General features: G+C 36.0%; 1 protein-coding gene across 25 annotated transcripts in view; it reads right to left on the bottom strand.

Annotated features, from left to right (window-relative positions):
- Window positions 1-20,472, bottom strand: part of RBMS3 (RNA binding motif single stranded interacting protein 3) — a 1,486,333-nt gene that overhangs the window by 443,089 nt on the left and 1,022,772 nt on the right. For all 25 annotated transcript variants that reach the window (XM_074030865.1, XM_005545572.5, XM_005545568.5 and 22 more), the window contains one exon: window positions 12,949-13,040. In XM_074030865.1, coding sequence (XP_073886966.1) covers window positions 12,949-13,040 — 92 coding nt within the window. The remainder of the gene's footprint in view (window positions 1-12,948; window positions 13,041-20,472) is intronic.

A 20,472-nucleotide genomic window follows, 5' to 3' on the forward strand; every position in this document is an offset into this window, starting at 1 on the left:
TCACATTTATTATCTTTTTTATTATGATATTATCATTTTTATGTTACAAAGTAGCTAATGTTCATTCTAGAGAGTTGGAAAACACAGATATGATTATTGAAGAAAAAAATCACCACACTTCCCTACCTAGAGAATGACATTTACTATGATCATTTTCCCCTAAGATTGAATATGCTTCGAAAAAATGCTATTTAAGTGGCAGCAGTTGATGGCTTTGCCATAATTTTCAAGCTACTACACTACAGAGACTTTGTCGAGTAGGATTATTTTTGGCTAGTTTATGTTGTTCAAAATTTTACCACTTACAATTCATGCTACAACAGAGTGTGATCTGTGTCTTAGTCAGTTCTGTGTTGCTTAAAAGAAATATGTGAGGCTGCATCACTTCTATTAAAAAAAAAAAAAAAAGAGAGAGACTTATTTAGCTAATGACCCTGCTGGCTGGAAGACTGGGCATCTGGTGAGATCCTCAGGTTGCCTCCACTCAAGACAGAAAACAAAGGGAAGCCAGGTGCGTGCAAAGGTAACATGGCAAGAGAGAAAGCAAGAAGTTCAGGTGGCAGGCTCTTTTTAACAACCCAGTTCTGTGGGAACTAACAGAGCAAGAGCTCATGTATCCCTGTTAGGAGGGCACTAAGCCATTCTTGAGGGATCCACCTTCATGACCCAAACACCTCCCAGGAGGCCTCAACTCCAACACTGGGATCGAATTTCAGCATGAGGTTTGAAGGGACAAACATGCAAACATTAGCAGTCTGAATCTTTGATTTTTATGTAAGGTAGGTTTCTAGGAGGAATAGTTCAAACACTAAAAGGAATTTTCAGAAAAGTCAAACCAACTCACATTTCCACAACAATTAGTAACTTTAGCACAATATCATTATTCTATTTGTTTTAACTAGTGTACATTTGATAGTAAAAATAGTATCTTGGTTTTTCATTTAAATTTATTTTACTATTAGTAATATTTATGATGATTTATAATGTGGATTTTCATATGTGACTTGTATGCTTACATCTTTTTTTGTTTACTATATTTGTCTTTTAGTATATTTGCTGATTTGGGTAAATACTTTATGTATTAAGATCAGTTTTTGCACTTCAAATGGAGAGTCTTTCTGTGCTTCACTCAGAAGTCTGAATATACAATTTCGTGGTCATATCTTCCATAATCAGCAATCACTATTCTATTATCTTCTGGGTTTTAAGCCTATATTGAACATATACAAAGAGCTAGGTTTTGTTCCTTTTGAACCAAGCCTCCCTGCTACGTGAATGTTTGTACATTTTTATTTTTAAAGTTAGCTATGTTTCTGAAAAGCCTAAATACCTGTAGACATATGTCTTTTCATGTTGATTGGCATGTGGTCAGTCCTTTCAAGCTCCATGAAAGGCTATGTCATCTCTGGAAAGATGTCTTTAGTTTCTGTATTTGCTTATTGCTTCCGTTTCAGCTCTTCTTATTTCTTCTTCTGGATGATGTACTCACTGTTATGTTAGACCTCCCCTCACTTTTTTTTCTATTTTCTTTTTTGTAGATTTATCTTTATTTTTTAAAAGTTTATGTGGGTACATAGTAGGATTATATATTTACAGGGAACTTGAGATATTTTGATACAGGTATGCAATGTGAAATAAGCACATCATGGAGAATGGGATATCCATACCCTCAAGCATTTATGCTTCAAGTTACAAACAATCTAATTCTACTCTTTATTTTAAAATGTACGATAAAGTTGTTATTGGCTACAGATACCCTATTATGTTATCAAGTAGTAGTTCTACAAAAAAAAAAAAAAAAAAAAAAAAAAAAAAACCCAAAAAACTCCACTCTCTGTTCATCATGCTTGCCATGTTTTCTCTCATTCTTTTGATAATTTGACCTTTATTTTCCTGCATACTGGGGGAGCTCCTTTAATCAGTTCTTTAAGACATTAATCTGATTTTCTGTGGTGTCAATTCTGCCCCAACTATCAGCAATATGGGGTTTAGTTCTGTTACTGCACATTTTTTATTCTTTGTAATACTTCACTTAGTTCTCTTTGATCCTTAGTTTAATGTTTCTTCATTTTACCCTATTGAATTTGCACTCAAGCTGGCTTCCTCCTTGTCAGTTTTTGTTCCTTTTCTTAAAAAAAAATCTAAGTTTATAAAAAATACAGTTAAGCATTAGGTATTATTGGAGAAATGTTTTTTAAATACAGATTTTCAGATTGTGCTCTTAGAGATTCTGACCTGTTGGCTCTTAGAGGGAGATGGGGAGACAGGGGAAGAGAAAATTTAAAAAGATGAAGAAGGCACCTCCTCAAATGAGTCATACTCAGCAGGAATGACTGCAATATCAGATGCCTATATTTTACAATATGATATGTTTGATATGTATTTGTTTGTGTGTAATCTTATCTTCTAGAAATTAGGCAAGGGAGAGAGAATAAGGAAAACAGGACTTTTGTATAAAATAATTAAGTAAAAAGAGATATTAAGAATCTCAATTTTGCTCTAAGATTTTATCAGTAATTATAAAATCCTTGGGTGCTTCTAGAAATCCGTTGCCTATTAACCTTGGTCTTTCAAGGGTAGTTGTTGATCATTCTTTACTGTATTCTCTGCATATTTCATGGAGAAATTGGGAGTGGCTTCCTCTGGAATATATAAAACCAGAAGCTGGGTAGACACTTCTAATGATTTTACATTAGCAAATCAATATTTTCTGGGAGTTTAGAACACAGACTTTTATGTGCTGCATTCTTGAATACAATAAACTTCACTTTGTTTGATATTGTAGCTTTATAAGGTAGTGACATTTCTTACATTAATGTCTAACTATGGATGTTTCTGAAACCAGATACCTAACGATACACTGGTAAGTATTGGTCCACAAGTAACATGTCATTCTTCTCATGGAGTGTGATTTATATTTTTTATGATGATGATTTCAGTAATGCCTATCATCTTACAAGAAATTTACCTTTGAATCAGAAAAAAGTAAAATTCATTTTGTGCTGGTCTCATCAAGCAACTTTGTTTAGTTACCTTAAATACGAACACCAAGGAAGACAGTTTATCTTTGATATATGAATATAATTTCCAAATGGATCCTTAGGCTAAAAGTAATTCATGAGCATGAAAAAATGAGCTCTTAGTATGGCTTCATGTAAAACTTTATTTCCTTTATAGAAAGGTATGATATTGTTAATGTCACTTTCACAGAAAAGTGAAACAAACCCATTTCAATAGGGAAGAAAAGCCTGGTTTTATTTTTAATTTTACCATTTTTCTAAAGTTGAATATTTTCTTAAGTTTGGAATACTTCTTAGATATGAAGAAGGAGTTAATATGCTTGCAGATGTTGGAATGTCAACTCCCACTGATTCAGCCAGCAGAATCTAAGTTTCATGGTATGGTTAAGTCATTCAAATAGCAGGTAAAAAGTGTGTCTTGGACATGGTGGGTAAAGAGGATCAAACTGAGTATGCTGCCTTCTTGTTCACAACACTCAAGTTTCTGTTTTGTTTTTGTGTGTCCACTGTAAGCATTTGTGAACAACTCTCACAAGTGCCCACCCAAGTGATACACATCATAGTGTAATAAATATAGCATGCACACAAAACCAGAGATCACAGAGGGCTATCATTCAAGTTTGTTTATTACTTATCTTTAGGTTTCACTTTCAATAAAAGGCAGATGTGCTGAGGAGCTATCAGACATTTTTTAGTTATTGTGTTATCGCATGGAAAAATTATAGCTACCTGTGATAATTAAACATCTTTAAAAGACATGTATTTTGTGAATGTATATGTGTGCATACACATGTAAATATATGCAAGTGTATACCCAATTTCTTTAAGACTTCCAAAAGATAAGAGTTATTGGTCTTTCCAAATTCTTGTCATCTATTTTCTCAGAAACAAAGATGTCCATCTTGTCCCATTCCACCAATCAATAGTTAGAAGGATTACATTGAACCATTGTCTGTGAGCTCAGGAATTATGTTCTCCTGAATAATTGGTTAGGATAGTAAATTAAAGGACTATTTCTGTGCAAAATTCAGTTTGAGGTCACAAAAATTTATCAGAATTGAAAACCATTAAAATATAACAAATACTGACTATTCATTTGTTCATTTCCATATTCATTAATTCCACAAAGATTCATGAAGCCCCACTATGTATATCAGAGACTCCAACAGATTCTGCAGTCCACTGATTTAATAATTTTATCCAGTCTGTAATTCCATTTTAGAAATTCAAAAGCCAAGCTCTGCTGAAGAGACTAGAAAACAGCATTAGCAGATTTATGATCTCCTTGGAAAGAATAAGGCGTTGGAACCAGAAAGGTTTGGGTTCAAGACCACTGACTATGTTAGTGAATGTGGGACATCCCCTATTTTTTCATCTTTACAATTGGAGTAATAACATCTACCTCCAAGGATCCTAATAATAATTAAATGAGATAATAATTATAAAAGCACTTAACCTATTCACTAGCATAAGGCTGATGTTCAAGAAATAATTTCCTTTATTCCCTGCATCATTTTGTCTGTTTCCTTGCCTTTTTTCAGAATAAATATAGTTAAAGGACTTGAAGAGAGTCTCAGAGCACACCAGAAGTAAACACAGAAACAGAAGGTGGACCATGAACCTCGGTAGTCTGTAGGTTTCTCAATGTTAAAATGTTCAACCTTTAGCATAATTCATATATTACTTAATTCTACCATTCCAATTCATCCAATCATTTTCTTTAGAGTACAGTACAAAAATAAAATGCAGAAAGCAATTATAGTTGGTTAAGAGTTGGGGCCAGGAAAGCAGGAAAGCCAGTTACAGTTGGTTATATACTTGGGGCTAGGAAAGCTTCCATTGCTTCTATTTCTTATGGAAAGATAGTGGTGTAACACTCCTGGTCCTTGTCTTACTTGTCCACTTACATAATACTTCCAAATGGGAGAAATAATAACTCACCTGACTTGTGAGTTTGAGAGCAAGAGCTCAACAAGTGTGGCTCATTGCTCTCTCCCTTCTCCTTGGGATCTAACTGCCAGTAGAGAGCATATTCACTATTTCCTCCTAGGTATCATAATAAGAAAATATCTCATCCATGGGTGGGGAGACACATGGTTGTCCGGCACTCCTTGTGACTGAATGGCTAACCCAAATTTTGACATTCACTATTGAAAGATTCATTTTCCACACAAACCTAAGTCACATTTTCCTAATATAATACCAGCAGTCATACAATCAATAGTTTTCTTATTTTGACATACTTCTTTGTCTTTTTCAATGGGATCAGAATTTACATGGGACAAAGCAGTACTTTTAATTAGGCACACCCCATGTACAACAATGGTGATTAGAGAAAATACCTTTTCCTTTCAACTTTAAGAACAAATTATTAAAGCCATGAATGAAGACTGTTCATTATTTGGTTTTCTCAACAGTACATCAAGAAATGAGTAATTGACTGAGATCAGTCTGTGGAGACACATTCTCTTCAAAGAGGCAGGATGAAAGTGTGAAAGTGTTGTCCTTCCTTCCTTCCTTCCTTCCTTCCTTCCTTCCTTCCTTCCTTCCTTTCCTGCCTGCCTTCCCTCCCTCCCTCCCTCCCTCCCTCCCTCCTTCCGTCTTTCCTTCCTTCCCTCCTTCCTTTTTTTTTAGACTAAGTCTTGCACTGTCGTCCAGGCTGGAGTGCAATGGTGCGATCTTGGTTCACTGCAACCTCTGCCTCCTGGGTCCAAGTGATTCTTCTGCCTCAGCCTCCCGAGTAGCTGGGATTACAGATGCCCGCCACCACGCCCAGCTAATTTTTTTTTCTTTTGTATTTTTAGTAGAGATTGGGGTTTCACTGTGTTGGTCAGGCTGGTCTTGAAATCCTGACCTTGTGATCCTCCTGCTGCAGCCTCCCAAAGTGCTAGGATTACGGGCGTGAGCCACTGTGCCTGGCCAATATTTCTTATAGGTTGAAAAGAACTTGAACTCCACACATATCCTTCAGTAAGCAAGTGCCTGGTCAACTGGTAGGGATCCCAGTTTAAGACACTGAGGCAATTCTTTTGTTGATTTTTGTTTTTGTCCAATGTTAGGAAAGCAGAGAATTTTACTGGTATACATACGCACTGTTTCACTTAAGATGACACAGTAGAGTCCTTGTAAAAGCAGACGGTAGTAGCCACAGGCAGATTATGGAAATCATTTGATATAAGCTAATACAAATATTTAACTTTAGATGAGTCTGCTTCAAAAACTTCAAATAATTAATGAATAGGATTAAGATCAACCCTGACAATTTCAATATTGAGTTTAGAATCCCCGCATTCAGCATTTGGATCAGGAAAAAAATTGAGCCAAATTGACACAGCCAACAAAGCAGACATTCACAAATATTTTATAGACATATAAAAGACCAGCCAATAAGTATTTCTTTTCCACAAAATTTTAAAATTTTCAATCATGAGAAAAATAATACTTATATATTTTTAGAGAGATCTGTCTATTGAAGATGTATCCCACAGGAGCAAATGATAGAAACATTCACTTTAGGAAATAAGATAGAGCAAGGTTTACATTACACAGCATCAGTCATTCAAGAGTAATGAACTATGTGAAAAGCAACATCAGAATGCTTTCCTTTGGAATCACAGTTATTTAAAGTGCGTTCCACAACTGTAGAAGAGGGGGTCTTGTCATGTTCTCACACCCACTCGTACAACAATAGAACAACATCATTTGAAGAATTTAAGTGTTGAAATAAAAATTTACTGACCAATTAGAATTTGACTTTAAACAAAAAACGAAAAAAAATTCTAAACAATGCAATATTAGGATGATGAAACCAGACAACTCCCACAAAAGGGAGGGAAATGATGGTAGTTTATGCAACTCTTCTATTATTATAAAGATGCAGGATATAGACAATAGTAAAACCCAAAGACGCTATCTCACTAAAGAGTCTGATCTATTTTAAATTACTATAGAAATTTTTCATAACTATTGCTTAAATATAAGTATAGTTTTCTCCTTTCTTTTAGATATATGTTCAAATGTCACATGATTTGAAAGGCTTTTCCTGACCACTGTACCTAAAATACTACCATCCCCATATCCTATTTAACCAGCATCCCCATCTCCTATTTTGTAACTGTAACTGGTTTTAATTGTCTTCAAACCTATTGTTACAATCTAATAAATTATATATCTTTGTATAACAGCTACTTTTTGTAATCCCCTATGTGAACTTCATGAAACTTTGTTTGGCTCAGTACTATGGCTGTAGCATGTAGAATAATCCTTGTGGATAGTAGATGTTCAACATAAATGTGGTGAGAAAGTAGGAGAATGAGAGATTCCTGCTTCAATTCGAGGCTACAGCCCTTGTCCCCATGGGGGAAAAATGGGATACAAGCAAATGATAGCATATAGGGATCTCTGATCCTTTGATCTTATTGCAGAACAAATAAACAAAAAGACATGGACACTATTCTAGGAACATTAGTATCCCCAGATAGCCCTTGTACATTACTATATAAAGTATTGATTGTTTCCCACCCAGTCTCAGGAAACATCTCTCTAATCGCCTGCTCAAGTTACCCTGGAACAATGCCTCTTTCCTTCCTACATAAAGAGTCCTTGAGAAGCCTCTATGTTTAACAGGAGGCTCCATCCCACTGTAGTGACCAATAAATATCAAATAGCTTGTTTCTTCTGCTTTACCTATAAATGATAAAAACAAAAAGTACTAATACGATCTTATGCTACAGGAGTGTGACTGACAATGCCTGTCATATATCTGTGCATTCATAAGAGTAGCTTTGGTAGACAATAAGCCACATTATGAGGCCAATAGTTGTACTTTTGTAAAATGTTCAAGAATATTCTATTGAATACACCCTTTCTTAATTAACTAAAATTCTTCTACTGGAATATAACTGATATGGCTTCACTGTGGTGATATATTTTGTAAATTCCTTCTGTGTGTGTGTATGTGTGTGTGTTTGAATTTAAAATATTTGCTTTGGTATATTCCTTGATTTTGACTTTTCGTCTTCTTAATTTCAATTTAAATAATCCACTGATTTTTTTTTCTTTTTTTCAAAGACAACTGCTATCAAGGTCATTGATTTATAAGAGAAGTCCGTTCCTCTGGTCTCAATCTAGTTTTCTGTCATGGTAGATATAATATTTTTATATTATGCCTGTCAAGGTACTTGACATCCTCTGGGAAACTTAGTCTCTTTTGTGATTGCTTAACTGAGATTTACTCTACAAATCCCACTGGAAGCGAATCACCTTTGGGAACTGTAATGGCAGTCTGGTAGTACACCTGATGAAGTCTTATCTGAAGACCCTGAGAGGAAGTGACTTCTTTTCTGCAGACTTTTCCTCTAGAATAAGATGCACTGTGTTTACTCATATTTGGAATCGACAGAAAGCAAATAAGAAAGAGACCTGTTAAGGCTGAGATTACTCAAGGACTGGCTGGTAATAATTCATGACTGTTTAATATGTAGACCCATTCTAGTGTCTCTAAATATATCCAGGAAAAGCCTCCAAAGCTGTGCAGTTCTCTAGCGAGGACCCAATGAGGCCACATAGAATAAGGGGCAAGTAAGATCTCTCTGTATGAGAGAATCAGGGGTTATGTGATTGGATAACCAAGGAACTTATTGCCCTGACAACGCAAGAATTCTATTTCCACCTCACAGGATTTGATATGTATTTGAGATCAATAATTTAGGCTTGCTTCCCATTTTCTCCTTTCCTAAATAGTCATTTTCCTTTAAATGCATGTATCCTGTTGCTTCTGGGTCATACTACATTGTGGGAATTCAGACAGGTAGCTTCTCTTTTAAAGTTATGACTTGCTGAGCTATGAAGAGGAGCCATGGGCCTGTTGGAGATAACGGAATCACCAGATGCAATCACAGGTTTGAGGTGGGTTCCTTTTGGGAAAGAATGCATGCCACCTAAAATGCATCTATGCATGCCACCTTTAATGATATCATGGATGCTGGATAGCCAAGGGGATGGATTATTCTTAATTTTCTCTACTGCAGAGGCAAAGAAGTCAAAACACTCATCATTTCATACTCTCTTACAAGAAAGGGGGAAACCATGTGACTCAGTTTTGGCTTTTTGAGTTGTAAGCACAAGTTGCTGAGTTGAGATTCTGGAAAAGCCTTTAAAAGGATGAAATCAGCCATACTGCCCCTTCATCTATTTGCTTTTTTCTCTTTTTCCTGGATTAGCTGTGGATACAAGAGTTGGAACTTTAGAAGCCATCTTATAAATGTGTGACATAAAAGCCAGAGATAAAAGATGGGAGAGCTGTCTTGATCCTTGATGGCACTCCAAAGAATTGCCCTCCGCTGTCTATCTATGGCTTTCTTCATACATGAGTAAAATAAATATCTGCAAGTTAACGTATTGTTAGCAGGGATTTCTTCACTTTTTTTTCATGCTTATAGAGACACATATTCCTTGGCCAATAAGTTTTTTCTCTATATCCTGAAGTTGCCAGAAACAGTAACAGCCAAAATTCTTAGTCTGAAGCTGCAGCAATTCAGGAGATACAAGAAATGTTAAACATTCAGAAAAAAAGAATTTTTATTCTATCTTCATTCTCCAATACTCAGTACACTGCCTAGACAGAATAAGCAATAAAAATGTTTGCTGACTGATGCTACTTATTATATATTTTAAAGACACTAATTTGGAATAACACACACTTAAAACATGTATTAGGATTTATAAAAGGTTTAGTAGCAAATTTGAATTTAATGTATAACAATATTTATTGAATAACATTGATTAAATTCTTACTATGATCTAGGCTCTATGCTAAATACTTAATGTATTTTTCAAAATTCTCACAGCAATTCTATAACCTGAGAGTTATTATTAGAGAAGTTCAGAGATATTTAAATAATTTAGCTAAGGTCACACAGCCAGGTGGTACTACAGTCAGGATTCAAGGCAAAGTTTACTTCCCTCCAAATGTATGCTCCTAACCACTATGTATTACTAAAATATTCTGAATCTGATTTCCTAAAAGAAACATGTCTTTTGATACCAAAAACACTCCTTTGTGGCAGAACAGTAAATATACAGAAAAATGTTCATCTGCGTTAATGGTTATTCATTATTAATCAATTACCACTTCTTGGATGACTTGCTATTTTGGATTTTCCATATGAACACACTGGAATAAGCTAGCTAAATAAGACAATTCACAGGGAGAGTTTTATGTTAGCTGAAGGTTACTACTGGGAAAGTAGAGTATTTGTAATATTTTGGTTTTAAAATCCTGGAGTCATTAAAATGTGACACCACAACCTGCATAGTAGGATATTGATAAGAACAAGGATGCTGGAGGTGATTCAGTAGATACTTAAATGGCAAAAAATATAGTGCACGTTTCACACACCCTGCAGACTGCAGGTTTATATGATAATAAATAATAGTTATCACCAGGACAAAGGAGGAAAATGCCATGAAATCCAATAGCTCAGTGAGAAATCTGCTAATACAGGTGGTCAAGCTTGTCCTATTTCATTGTCAAAGGGAGCCTATTTATTTTCTTATGGATAGTTAAATTACAGAGTCATTCATTGCTGAAAGTTTTCCAGTAGGCAGATACGAGTCTGAAGCTAAGAGAATAAGAATTAACTTCACAGGCAGCAGAATTCATAAGGTAAAATCTTTGAGCAAACTACAGAAATAAAAGTGACTTTACACATTCCAATTGGAATATCTTTTTTTGTACAGTGGGCACGAGCCAATAGCCAAAATGCTGGCTAGGAAAAATAATCATTTTAGGAACTCTTTAAAATATTTATCCAAATCAAATAGCCTTCTGACTAGGTGAGATGTCAGTGATTAGAGAGAGAGAACGAAAGAGTCAGTGGGTGTGTGGAGGTGGGTAAGAGAGAGGGAGAAAGAGGGATTCTTGCTGCACCAGAATACTGGGAAACTTAGGAAAAATATTCATAATGGTTCCTCAGTAGTTATAAAATCAATGTCAATTTTCTTTTCCTGTTACACAAGATGGCAGTGGTTTTTATCTAACAACTAACTATACATCTTCTGAGGACATTCGAAATGGTGGAGATTATGCATGCTGTTTTCATTACTTCTAAAGTGCTACAATCTGCTAACTTCTAGATTTGGGAGTTTACCAATGGAATAGATCAAGAAATTCCAATAACAACTTTTTCGTTAAGCATTTTATATTCATTTTCTTGGAAGTAGGTGTTGCTTTCAGTCCAAATTCAAGTTATATATTTTACATATACCTAACAGCTACATTTCATCATTTGTTTTCTGGGTATAGGAAGTCACTACTTAATGCCATTGACTCTTTGCCAAGTAATCTTTAAACCAAGACATGTATATAATTTCCTTATTAATTAAAGATACTAACTTCATCAATCTTAGTTCATGAAAAAAAATCCAAAGCTTCCAGGCATAATCTTGATGAAGAATACATTACACAGCTGAAAGAATTCAAATTTATACTGCCTTGGACAACTATTCATGTGTCATAAAGGACAATGAGTTCACCAAAGTAATCTATATGGGAAGTGACTCGCAACAAAAGGTTAACAGATATGGTCTGTATAATTTACTATAAGACAACCAAAGATGAAGAAACCAAATATCTTACCTCTAGTTATTTGAGGTCAAAATTGGAAAATGTTATAAAATAATGTTAGCAATCTCAATAAAATCAAAATAACTGAAAATTTGACTACTTTATCATTATGTCACTCAACTCTTATGGGAATAGTTAAGTTTAAGTGTATACATGAACACAGCATGAATATATTAGATCAGAATTTCAAGGTCTGTTGACAATTTCACCTAAAATTTACAGAATCTGGAGATAAGTAAGTTCACTATTATCAATCAGAAAGCATATTTGAAGACTTAGGTTGCAGGTGAATAAATCCTAAATGGCCATCATTTTAAAGCAGACATCTAACAAGCATCCATGTTATAAACAATTGTTTTGAGTTTTTATCTAGAAATAATTATAGATTTACAAGACGTTGCAAAGATAGTACAGAGAGATCCTATGTTCCCTTCATGAGGTTTCTAAAAATTTTACCTTTTATATAATTATGCAATATCGAAACCAGGAAGCTGACACTGGCACAATGTGTGCATATAGTTCTATGTTACTTTATCAGGTATAGATTCTTGTAACCACCACTGCAATCAGGATACAAAAGGATTGTAAATAATTTAGCTTCTTTTCTTAGAAAATAAAGTATATGACAGCTTCAGGTAGAGGGTTCTAGAATACATATTCTATTTAACAATAATTATTGAAAATTATTAATATCCAAAATTATCTTAGAAAACTCTCTATATAAAAGCCAAAGTGAAATTCTAGCAATATAGACACAGTACACTTCAATTAAGCTCATTTCCCTGCACAGATCAGACAACCCCATCATTCAATAATCAGCTCTCCCCAGCTAAGAAAACACACACATTTTTTAGCACACAGTTTATCAAAGACAAGTTGCTGATAATTCTACTACTCCATTCTACTACTCTACTGTTTACAAGTAGAAGTCCCAGACACACACACACTGACATGCCCCACCTTTCTCAAGCAGAACAGAGACTCAGAAGTGTCCTTAAATCTCTAATGAGGTTACCATAACAAAAGATACAATAATAAATATACGTAAAGAAACAATGAAATAAGCCAGACAGATTCTCCTAAGCCAAACCTCATGTGGAGTTTCTTATTTTCCCTAACAAGAAAATATAAACCAAATTGTTGCAAACTCCAAGTTTGAGTGAGCTCAGAGCAAAGGAAAAACATTTCATCTCCCCTTCTTCCTTCCTCCTTCTCTCTCTTTCTCTCTCTCTCTCTCTCACATACATATATACACACACACACACACATACACACACACACACCCCTAAACATCAATCTTACCTTAGCCATCTGTGCCTGCACACCGTTTGCCTTGAGAGATGCTACCGCTTTCTGTGCGGCTGCAGGACTGTCAAAATCTACAAAACCATAACCTGTGAAAACACAAAATCCCCTTGTTAGTATTCACAAAAAGCTGAATCTCTATCTTAACTGATGAAGTACAAGCTTACAGATAGACTTGCATTCGTTTCTTCTGACATATTACCCTGGTTGAACATTAGGCTGTTAGATTAGTGGTCCTTAACGCTTTGAGAGATATACCATAATATCTCTAGACATAAAATAGTAACTCTTATTTTCTACGCATTGTTTTGGAGATTGAGTGTACAATCAGTAACCCAATTTAACCTAATTTGGTGAGTAAGATAATAGACTGTTTAACTGTGTTCTTTCTTCATAAAATGCTGGAAAATACAAAAAATTGTCTCCCTAAAGTTAATTTTCAAAACTTCAAATATTGATGTTAACAAAAACAATAATAAGAACTTGCAAAAGGTTATTAGCAACTGCAATAGTGCTTGGCACACAGTAGACATTCAATAAATATATGTCTACTTCATGAATAAGTAAATATTGTGAATGAGAGGGTTTAAAACCTGGTTCCATTTGATTACTAAGCCCATGCTCCTCCATTATCCTGTCTCAATGATAACATCTTAAATTATTTTGACTATTAAGGATCTGTGAAAAAGAATGATTAAATACATAAATATCCATGCTTCTTTTAAAAATAACCACTATCTGCTTACTTGTTTCTAGTGTACAGTCTAAAAAGGGTATACAAATTCCCTATGCTATTCTGATTGTGTGCTTGTGTGGATGTGTATACATAGTGAAAGCAAAGAAATAGTAAAAGAGTCAATGAAAAGGCCATTTTGCATGTCCTGAAGCTAGCTAATAGTCCAAGGCTTAGCCTAACAGCAATGTCAACTGCCAAGAATATTGTGAAATATAAATTCTCAAGAGTGAGTATAAGGACAGCTTTGTTTGGCATGCTTAAAAAGCTCACCATATGTATCCTATACTTCTTCTCATCTGTCAGGCAGAGAATCATCTGTATCCTTATACTTGTCTCATTTAGAAGTTCTGAGGTGAGCCACTGAAGCAAACCTCCTAACCATGTACTGTGACACCTCCTCCCACCCCAAAATAACCAAAGAAGTGTGCAAGGATGAATCCAATTACCAAGTTGTTTCTTTTAATTAACTTTTTAATTTTTTCCCCTGAATTTCATCTTCTTTTTCTCCCTCCCAGCATGTTATCCTAAAATGAACTTGTTACACAGCAGTGTACCATAAAGTGCTCTTGAAAAGCTGGGCAGAGAAGCTGTGAAGTTTGTATTTCTAATCCAAAAGGAAGCCTGTTCTGTAAGTACTGCTAATTCTTCTCTTCCTACAAAGTCAAACTAAATGGGTAATATAAGTATTACCACCCACTAAGATGAGTAAGATAGAAAAAAAAAGTAGGAAGTTATAGTCAAGAAATAGGGTCAAGGGGAGAAGAAAGCAAAACTATAATCTGGATATCATCTCTCACGTGCCAGTTTCTGTGCTGGGTAGTTGACACATTGGTGAAGTCATAATAACACCATGTACTACTGGCTTCATGCGCATTATACACATGAAGAAACTGACGCTCGGGTAAGGTGATCCAACTGGACTAGAATCACAAGCCATTCATTGAGCAGATCCAGGATTTGAAGTAAAGTCTGCATGTGTCCTTTCAAATACACCATACCATGAATTGCTTTATATTCCCACATTGTAAACTATTTCTACTAGCCTCTGAAGCTCATCAGAGAAAGGAATCAATTCTTGAAAATTCCTTAAATGGAATGGAATAAAACAATTCCATATAAGATGATTTAGTTGAGCTTATATGATCAGTGCATTTGTCAATGAAGTGGTTGATGAGTTAAGATGAGATTGAGATGGGAACCACCTTGTACCTTATACTTTGGCCAATATTCCTCATCCATTCATAGGCTCATTTATTCATTCAGGAACTGCGCTAAGCAAAGGGTATACAGTCGTGGAAAAAAACCTCAGTTCCCACTCATGCAACTAATAGTTGTGTTGGGAGATGGACAAGAACAAATGATCATACAAATGAATATATAATTGCAAAATTGTAGGTCTTCCTCGAAAGTAAATGAGAGCATATAATATAGATTTTAATTATTGATTGTTCATTATTGAAAGTTTTAAAGAAGCAGTGGTGTGAAATGATCTGCATTTTTAAATTGAGATTGCCATGTTGTGGGGGAGCTGGGAAGCTAGAATGGAATCAGGAGATGACTTAGGGGCTATTACAACATTCCAGAAGAATGGCAGCTGGCAATGAAATAGGGTGAAATGGATGGTTTGAGTTGTATTTTGGAGGCAGAATTAACAGGGCTTTGTAAATGGATTGATTGAATTGGGAAGAAGGAAGACATAAAGACATAGACAAAGGTTACTACTGGTTTTGTTTGTTTGTTTGGTTTTGTTTCTGCCATAAGCCACTGGGTGAATAGATACGTGATATACTGAAATGGGAAGACTCAAGGAAGAACCAGCAGGGGAAAAGGAAAATTAAAATATTGGCCTGACACATGTTGAGTCAGAAATGTTGGAGATATTTCAATAGAAATGCCAAATCACAGTTGGATATATTAGGTGGGTGCTCAGAAATGGAGATGAAATTGGAAATACAGGAGGACAACAGCACAAAGATATACATGTTATTTACAGGAAATAGTCAAAAATGCCCAGAATAAGTATAAAAAAAAAAACAGATCCAGAATTAGAACTCAAACAACTTCAGCATTTAAGCATTACATAAGAAGAAAAGACTGCAAAGAAAGCTGGAGAGTCAGAGAGGAAGAAGGAAATGTAAAGGGAATCAAATATCTCAAATCCAAGGTAAAAAAGTACTCTGAGAAGGAGGGAGAGATAAATTATGTGAAATGCTACCGAGAGTTTGAGCAAGACAGCTTCAAGATGCCCAGTGTGTTTAGAAACATGATGTCATTATCATGATTTGCTTTAGGCAAGTGGTGGGGATTGAAGCCTGCTGGAGTAGTTGAAGAGTATGAGCAAGATGAGGAGGAGGATTTACAGGCCTCTTTGCAGTTATCTTGGCTGGGAAAAAGGAATTAAGAAACAGATTTAGCTAGCAGGGGATCTAAGGTCAACTGAGCTGTTTCTGTTTGTTTGCTTTAAGACAGGAGATGCTATGGCTGTGTGTGTGTGTGTGTGTGTGCGCGCGCGACCTGATTCCAGCGTGAAGCTAGGGTAGGAAACTGCTGAGTATTCATGTAAATTATTCAACAAATAGTTATTGACCACTTTCTATAGGACAGATACTGTTCTTGGCATTTGGAATGTTGAATATTGATGGGAAAGATCAAGCAGAAAATAGATTAAAACTTCAGGAGGACAAGTGGATAATTTATAGAATAACATCCCTGAGAAGGTAGAAGGGTGGGCGTATCTAGAAACTTCATGAAAGTGTGGCCCTTCTCTAGACAAGGATCCTCCCCTTCACCCATTGTACCTGGAAGATAAAAGAGTACTCTCCATTACCAGGTGTTGTTTCTTTGTATTGCCCCAGGTACTGGGACCGTACCTAACATCCAGCCTACGCTTAATAAATATTTGTGAAAATAAATGGAAAGCACGTTTAAAAAATGTTAACTTATTTCATGGAACTATGACAGGGATTAACTGATAAAAATGTCTGTTAATACTGTTGGGCTATAAAGAGCACACAATGCTAAGTGGTCAAGGTTCTGTTTCAGCCATGCTGCCACCCAGCAGGCAGCCCCTTATTTTATGACTCCCACCCTTTACTCTAGCGTGCCTTCTCTCTGGCTTCCGCTCTTCCTTTCCAACCCCACATGGTACACAGGATATGACAAAATGAAGATGCTGACCACCAGGACTAAACTCCAATCTGAACAGAGGACATTTCTGTGAGGGTATGAGACACCCTGAGCTTTCTCTAAATCAGGGACATTCTAGCTAAACTTGGAGAAAAGTATACTTATAAAGAGTCATTCTGCCAGCAAGGAGAGAGAGGTTGGCCCTTTTGTACAAAATATCTGTATTGATGGCTCCAAGCCAAGGGGATAAAGATTTCATAAATAAAATTATAAATAGGGGATAAGCCACCACATCAGAAATATTTCACTGAATTATGTGTTTTTCATATATACTTAGTTTTACTAGTTACAATGAAAGTTTATGTAAAAATGTCTCAAGTAACCCTAAAAAATACTCCCACCTGGAAATAAACATTGCATTACTGAGTTTTACATGACAGCAGATACTACATCACAATCAGAAGAAAACAAAATGAAATAGGAGACTGCTCCTAAAGAATAATGATGCATTTAGCAAGGAATAAAGCCACTTCAATTTGCTTTCAATTTGTTTTCCTTAATGACAAATAATCAAGTCTGGGAACAGCAACCTCTGTACCTACATCTGGTGAGGAGAAGGGTAAGGGGAGATTAGTTCAGCCTCAGCTAATAATGCTTTATGGTAACTGCTAAAATCCTCAACACAACACTGGCAAATGCTAACCATCAGAAACTCTGGCCCAAGTGGCTGTAAGCCCACCCGTCTCACTCTCCCAATTACATAATTAAGCTTGGCAGCAGGTTCAAATGAATTAAAACTGAATGTCACTGTTTTCTCCACACACCCCTGTCCTTGTTTTTCTTCCTTGTCAGGGGGAGAAGGCCAGCAGTTATGCAATTAGCGGGAAGTAGAGCAGTGAGAAAGAACCAACTCTGTGATAATTAGGTCATTTGCCAAATACACTCATTCCATTGGCAGATATAATCAATGCTTTCCTGAAATGTTTTAAACTCTGTGTGTTAATTTAGAGTTTTGCTATTTTTATTGCACTACAAGCCTGGTGACTTTAGAGAAAAATGTGTATGCATGTGTGTGTGTGTGTGTGTGTATCTATCTATCTATCTATCTATCTATCTATCTATCTATCTATCTATAATGGAATTCTACAAAGAATAGTCGTGTCCAGATGGTTCTTTTTTTTTTTTTTTTTTTTTTTTTTTTGAGACAGAGTCATGCTCTGTCGCCCAGGCTGGAGTGCAGTGGCCGGATCTCAGCTCACTGCAAGCTCCGCCTCCCGGGTTCACGCCATTCTCCTGCCTCAGCCTCCCAAGTAGCTGGGACTACAGGCGCCCGCCACTTCGCCCGGCTAGTTTTTTGTATTTTTTAGTAGAGACGGGGTTTCACCGTGTTAGCCAGGATGGTCTCGATCTCCTGACGTCGTGATCCGCCCGTCTCGGCCTCCCAAAGTGCTGGGATTACAGGCTTGAGCCACCGCACCCGGCCCAGATGGTTCTTATATTGTTTCCTTTAGTGCATTTGCTGGCAGCATCTTCCCTGAGACCTTTGCCATTCAGTTGAACCACTGTGTGACAATCCATTTGAAATGTCATTAAATGTTTCTTTACCATCTTCAAAAGCTTATTTTATGCTTCTGCATTGGTGTGTGCTCCTTAAGTTCTCTATTTAAACTGCTTATTTATGTACCAACATTGGGATTGTTCTTTATGTGTGCATTGGGGTGGATTGCGGGGAAGTAATGATAAAACTAGAACTCCTGCTTTAGGTTTGCAGTGCCATCAACAGTGACCCAAGGAGACTTGCTCTCAGAGTGTAACTGCACACTAAATTTCACAACATTTGTATTGTTCCTCCTCTTCAGAATGACTGTCATAAAAGCTCGCTTGAAACACAGATGGCTTGGTGTAGCACCCAAATTCTTTCAAAGACAATTCAGCCATGAGTCAAATGTGGCTTCTAAACAGAATAAGCAAACATTTTGGCTAAGAATTGTATATACATTCAGTTGAAATTCTACTTAAGTTTAACAGTTGAAGATGTTAACAATGAATCACCTTTCCATAAATCCTTCCCCACCTTCTATTTGGGTTTAGCAATATTCTGTGGCTGTTGTCTGGGCTCAGAATAGGATGACTGAGTTGCAGGGAGAGAGGGGTGGTTTGCAGGCTGCCTGGAAGTCTGGTGGCACTTAGACTGCCTCCATGCCTCTGTATTTCTTCTGGATTTCTACTGTATCCCTAAACTATTCAGTTATTGTTGACTATCCTTCCTTATCGGATTTCCTAGTTCTTTGCACTATGTGGTCACAGAAGATAATGAAATAACAGCATTGATATATTTATTGCAACTTTTCTACTTAAAACAACAAGAAAACCTACTAATTTCTTCAATGTCTTCTTTTGTATCCATTTACTGTGAGTGATCATTATAGTAAAGCCAGGATACCACAGGGGAACCAACATGATAGCCACATGGTCTACCTTAGATTTGTGAAAAAATAAAGGCAAAAGATAGTTTCTGCTGAAAAGCAAAAGCCAGAGACAATAGAGCATACTGTGAGAAAAATTCCAAGCCATTATAATCTGAATCACCTATGATTTCAAATGTCTTAAAAATATAAAATGCAGGGAGTTGATACAGAAAAGAAACCACATATGGACTGCCTGAGCAGAGAGGGTTGCAGCCTCAGGCACTTAGCAAACAGAGGAAAATAAGACGGGTAACAATATCCACTGTACAGAAAACAGGTTGCTCCACTGGACTCCCCTCATGTTCCAGTTTAATTGCCTAAGCATTCTGAAATTTTTGTGCCAGAAATACTAAAACAAGACATCAGCTTTTGGAACAGGAAACTGCCTATTATTAGTGACATGTTTGAACCACGGTGTGATCTCTCATTATTATTATTATATTATTAAATTTACTAAACATCTACTACATATGAGGAAGATAGTGCCAGATGCTGTAAGGAAAACAAAAAGTCTAACATGACTTTTCTTGACAAAGAGTTTATGGTCTAGTAGAGTTGATGAATCGATTTAAATACAGTGGGGTTTATGTTTAAATGGCATATAGACACAATTATCTTCACATTATTGAACTAATTTTATACTGTATAGTATGTATGACTTAGGCTGTACAGCTCTGGTCAACAGAGCTGAACAACTGAGCCAGGTTCCGTTCAACAAGTGCCATGACGGTAAAATTATCCATATTCTAAATTGATGTATATATTACGAATTAGTCTTTCTGTCTCTCAGTTTGTTTGAAATTAAGTACAAGATATAGAGAGTAATCACTACCATATAAATTGTGGGAAAAAAAGTGCTAGTATTTTAAAATGGCAACTGTTTCTTCCAGGTGGGGGAAAACTCGATATATTTTGCACATGAATGACAAAAATAAGGACTGGGGAAAAGGAATAGGTCCCAAATGGTATTTCCTAGCAGAATAAAACAATTACAAAGACAGACAAATTTAGAGAGCAAAGTATTTAGTAGTATGCCACTTGAAAATTGAACACTTTCTCTTTCCATTTATGTTACACAAAAAATCTTATTAAACTAAACACAAATTTAAATCCCAAAACTCACTTTCCTCTTCACCATGTTCAGTTGATTTTTAAATGAGAGAAATTGCTTCTTTATACTGAATAAAGTCA

This window comes from Macaca fascicularis, chromosome 2 (assembly GCF_037993035.2).
Source record: "Macaca fascicularis isolate 582-1 chromosome 2, T2T-MFA8v1.1".
Taxonomy (NCBI): domain Eukaryota; kingdom Metazoa; phylum Chordata; class Mammalia; order Primates; family Cercopithecidae; genus Macaca; species Macaca fascicularis.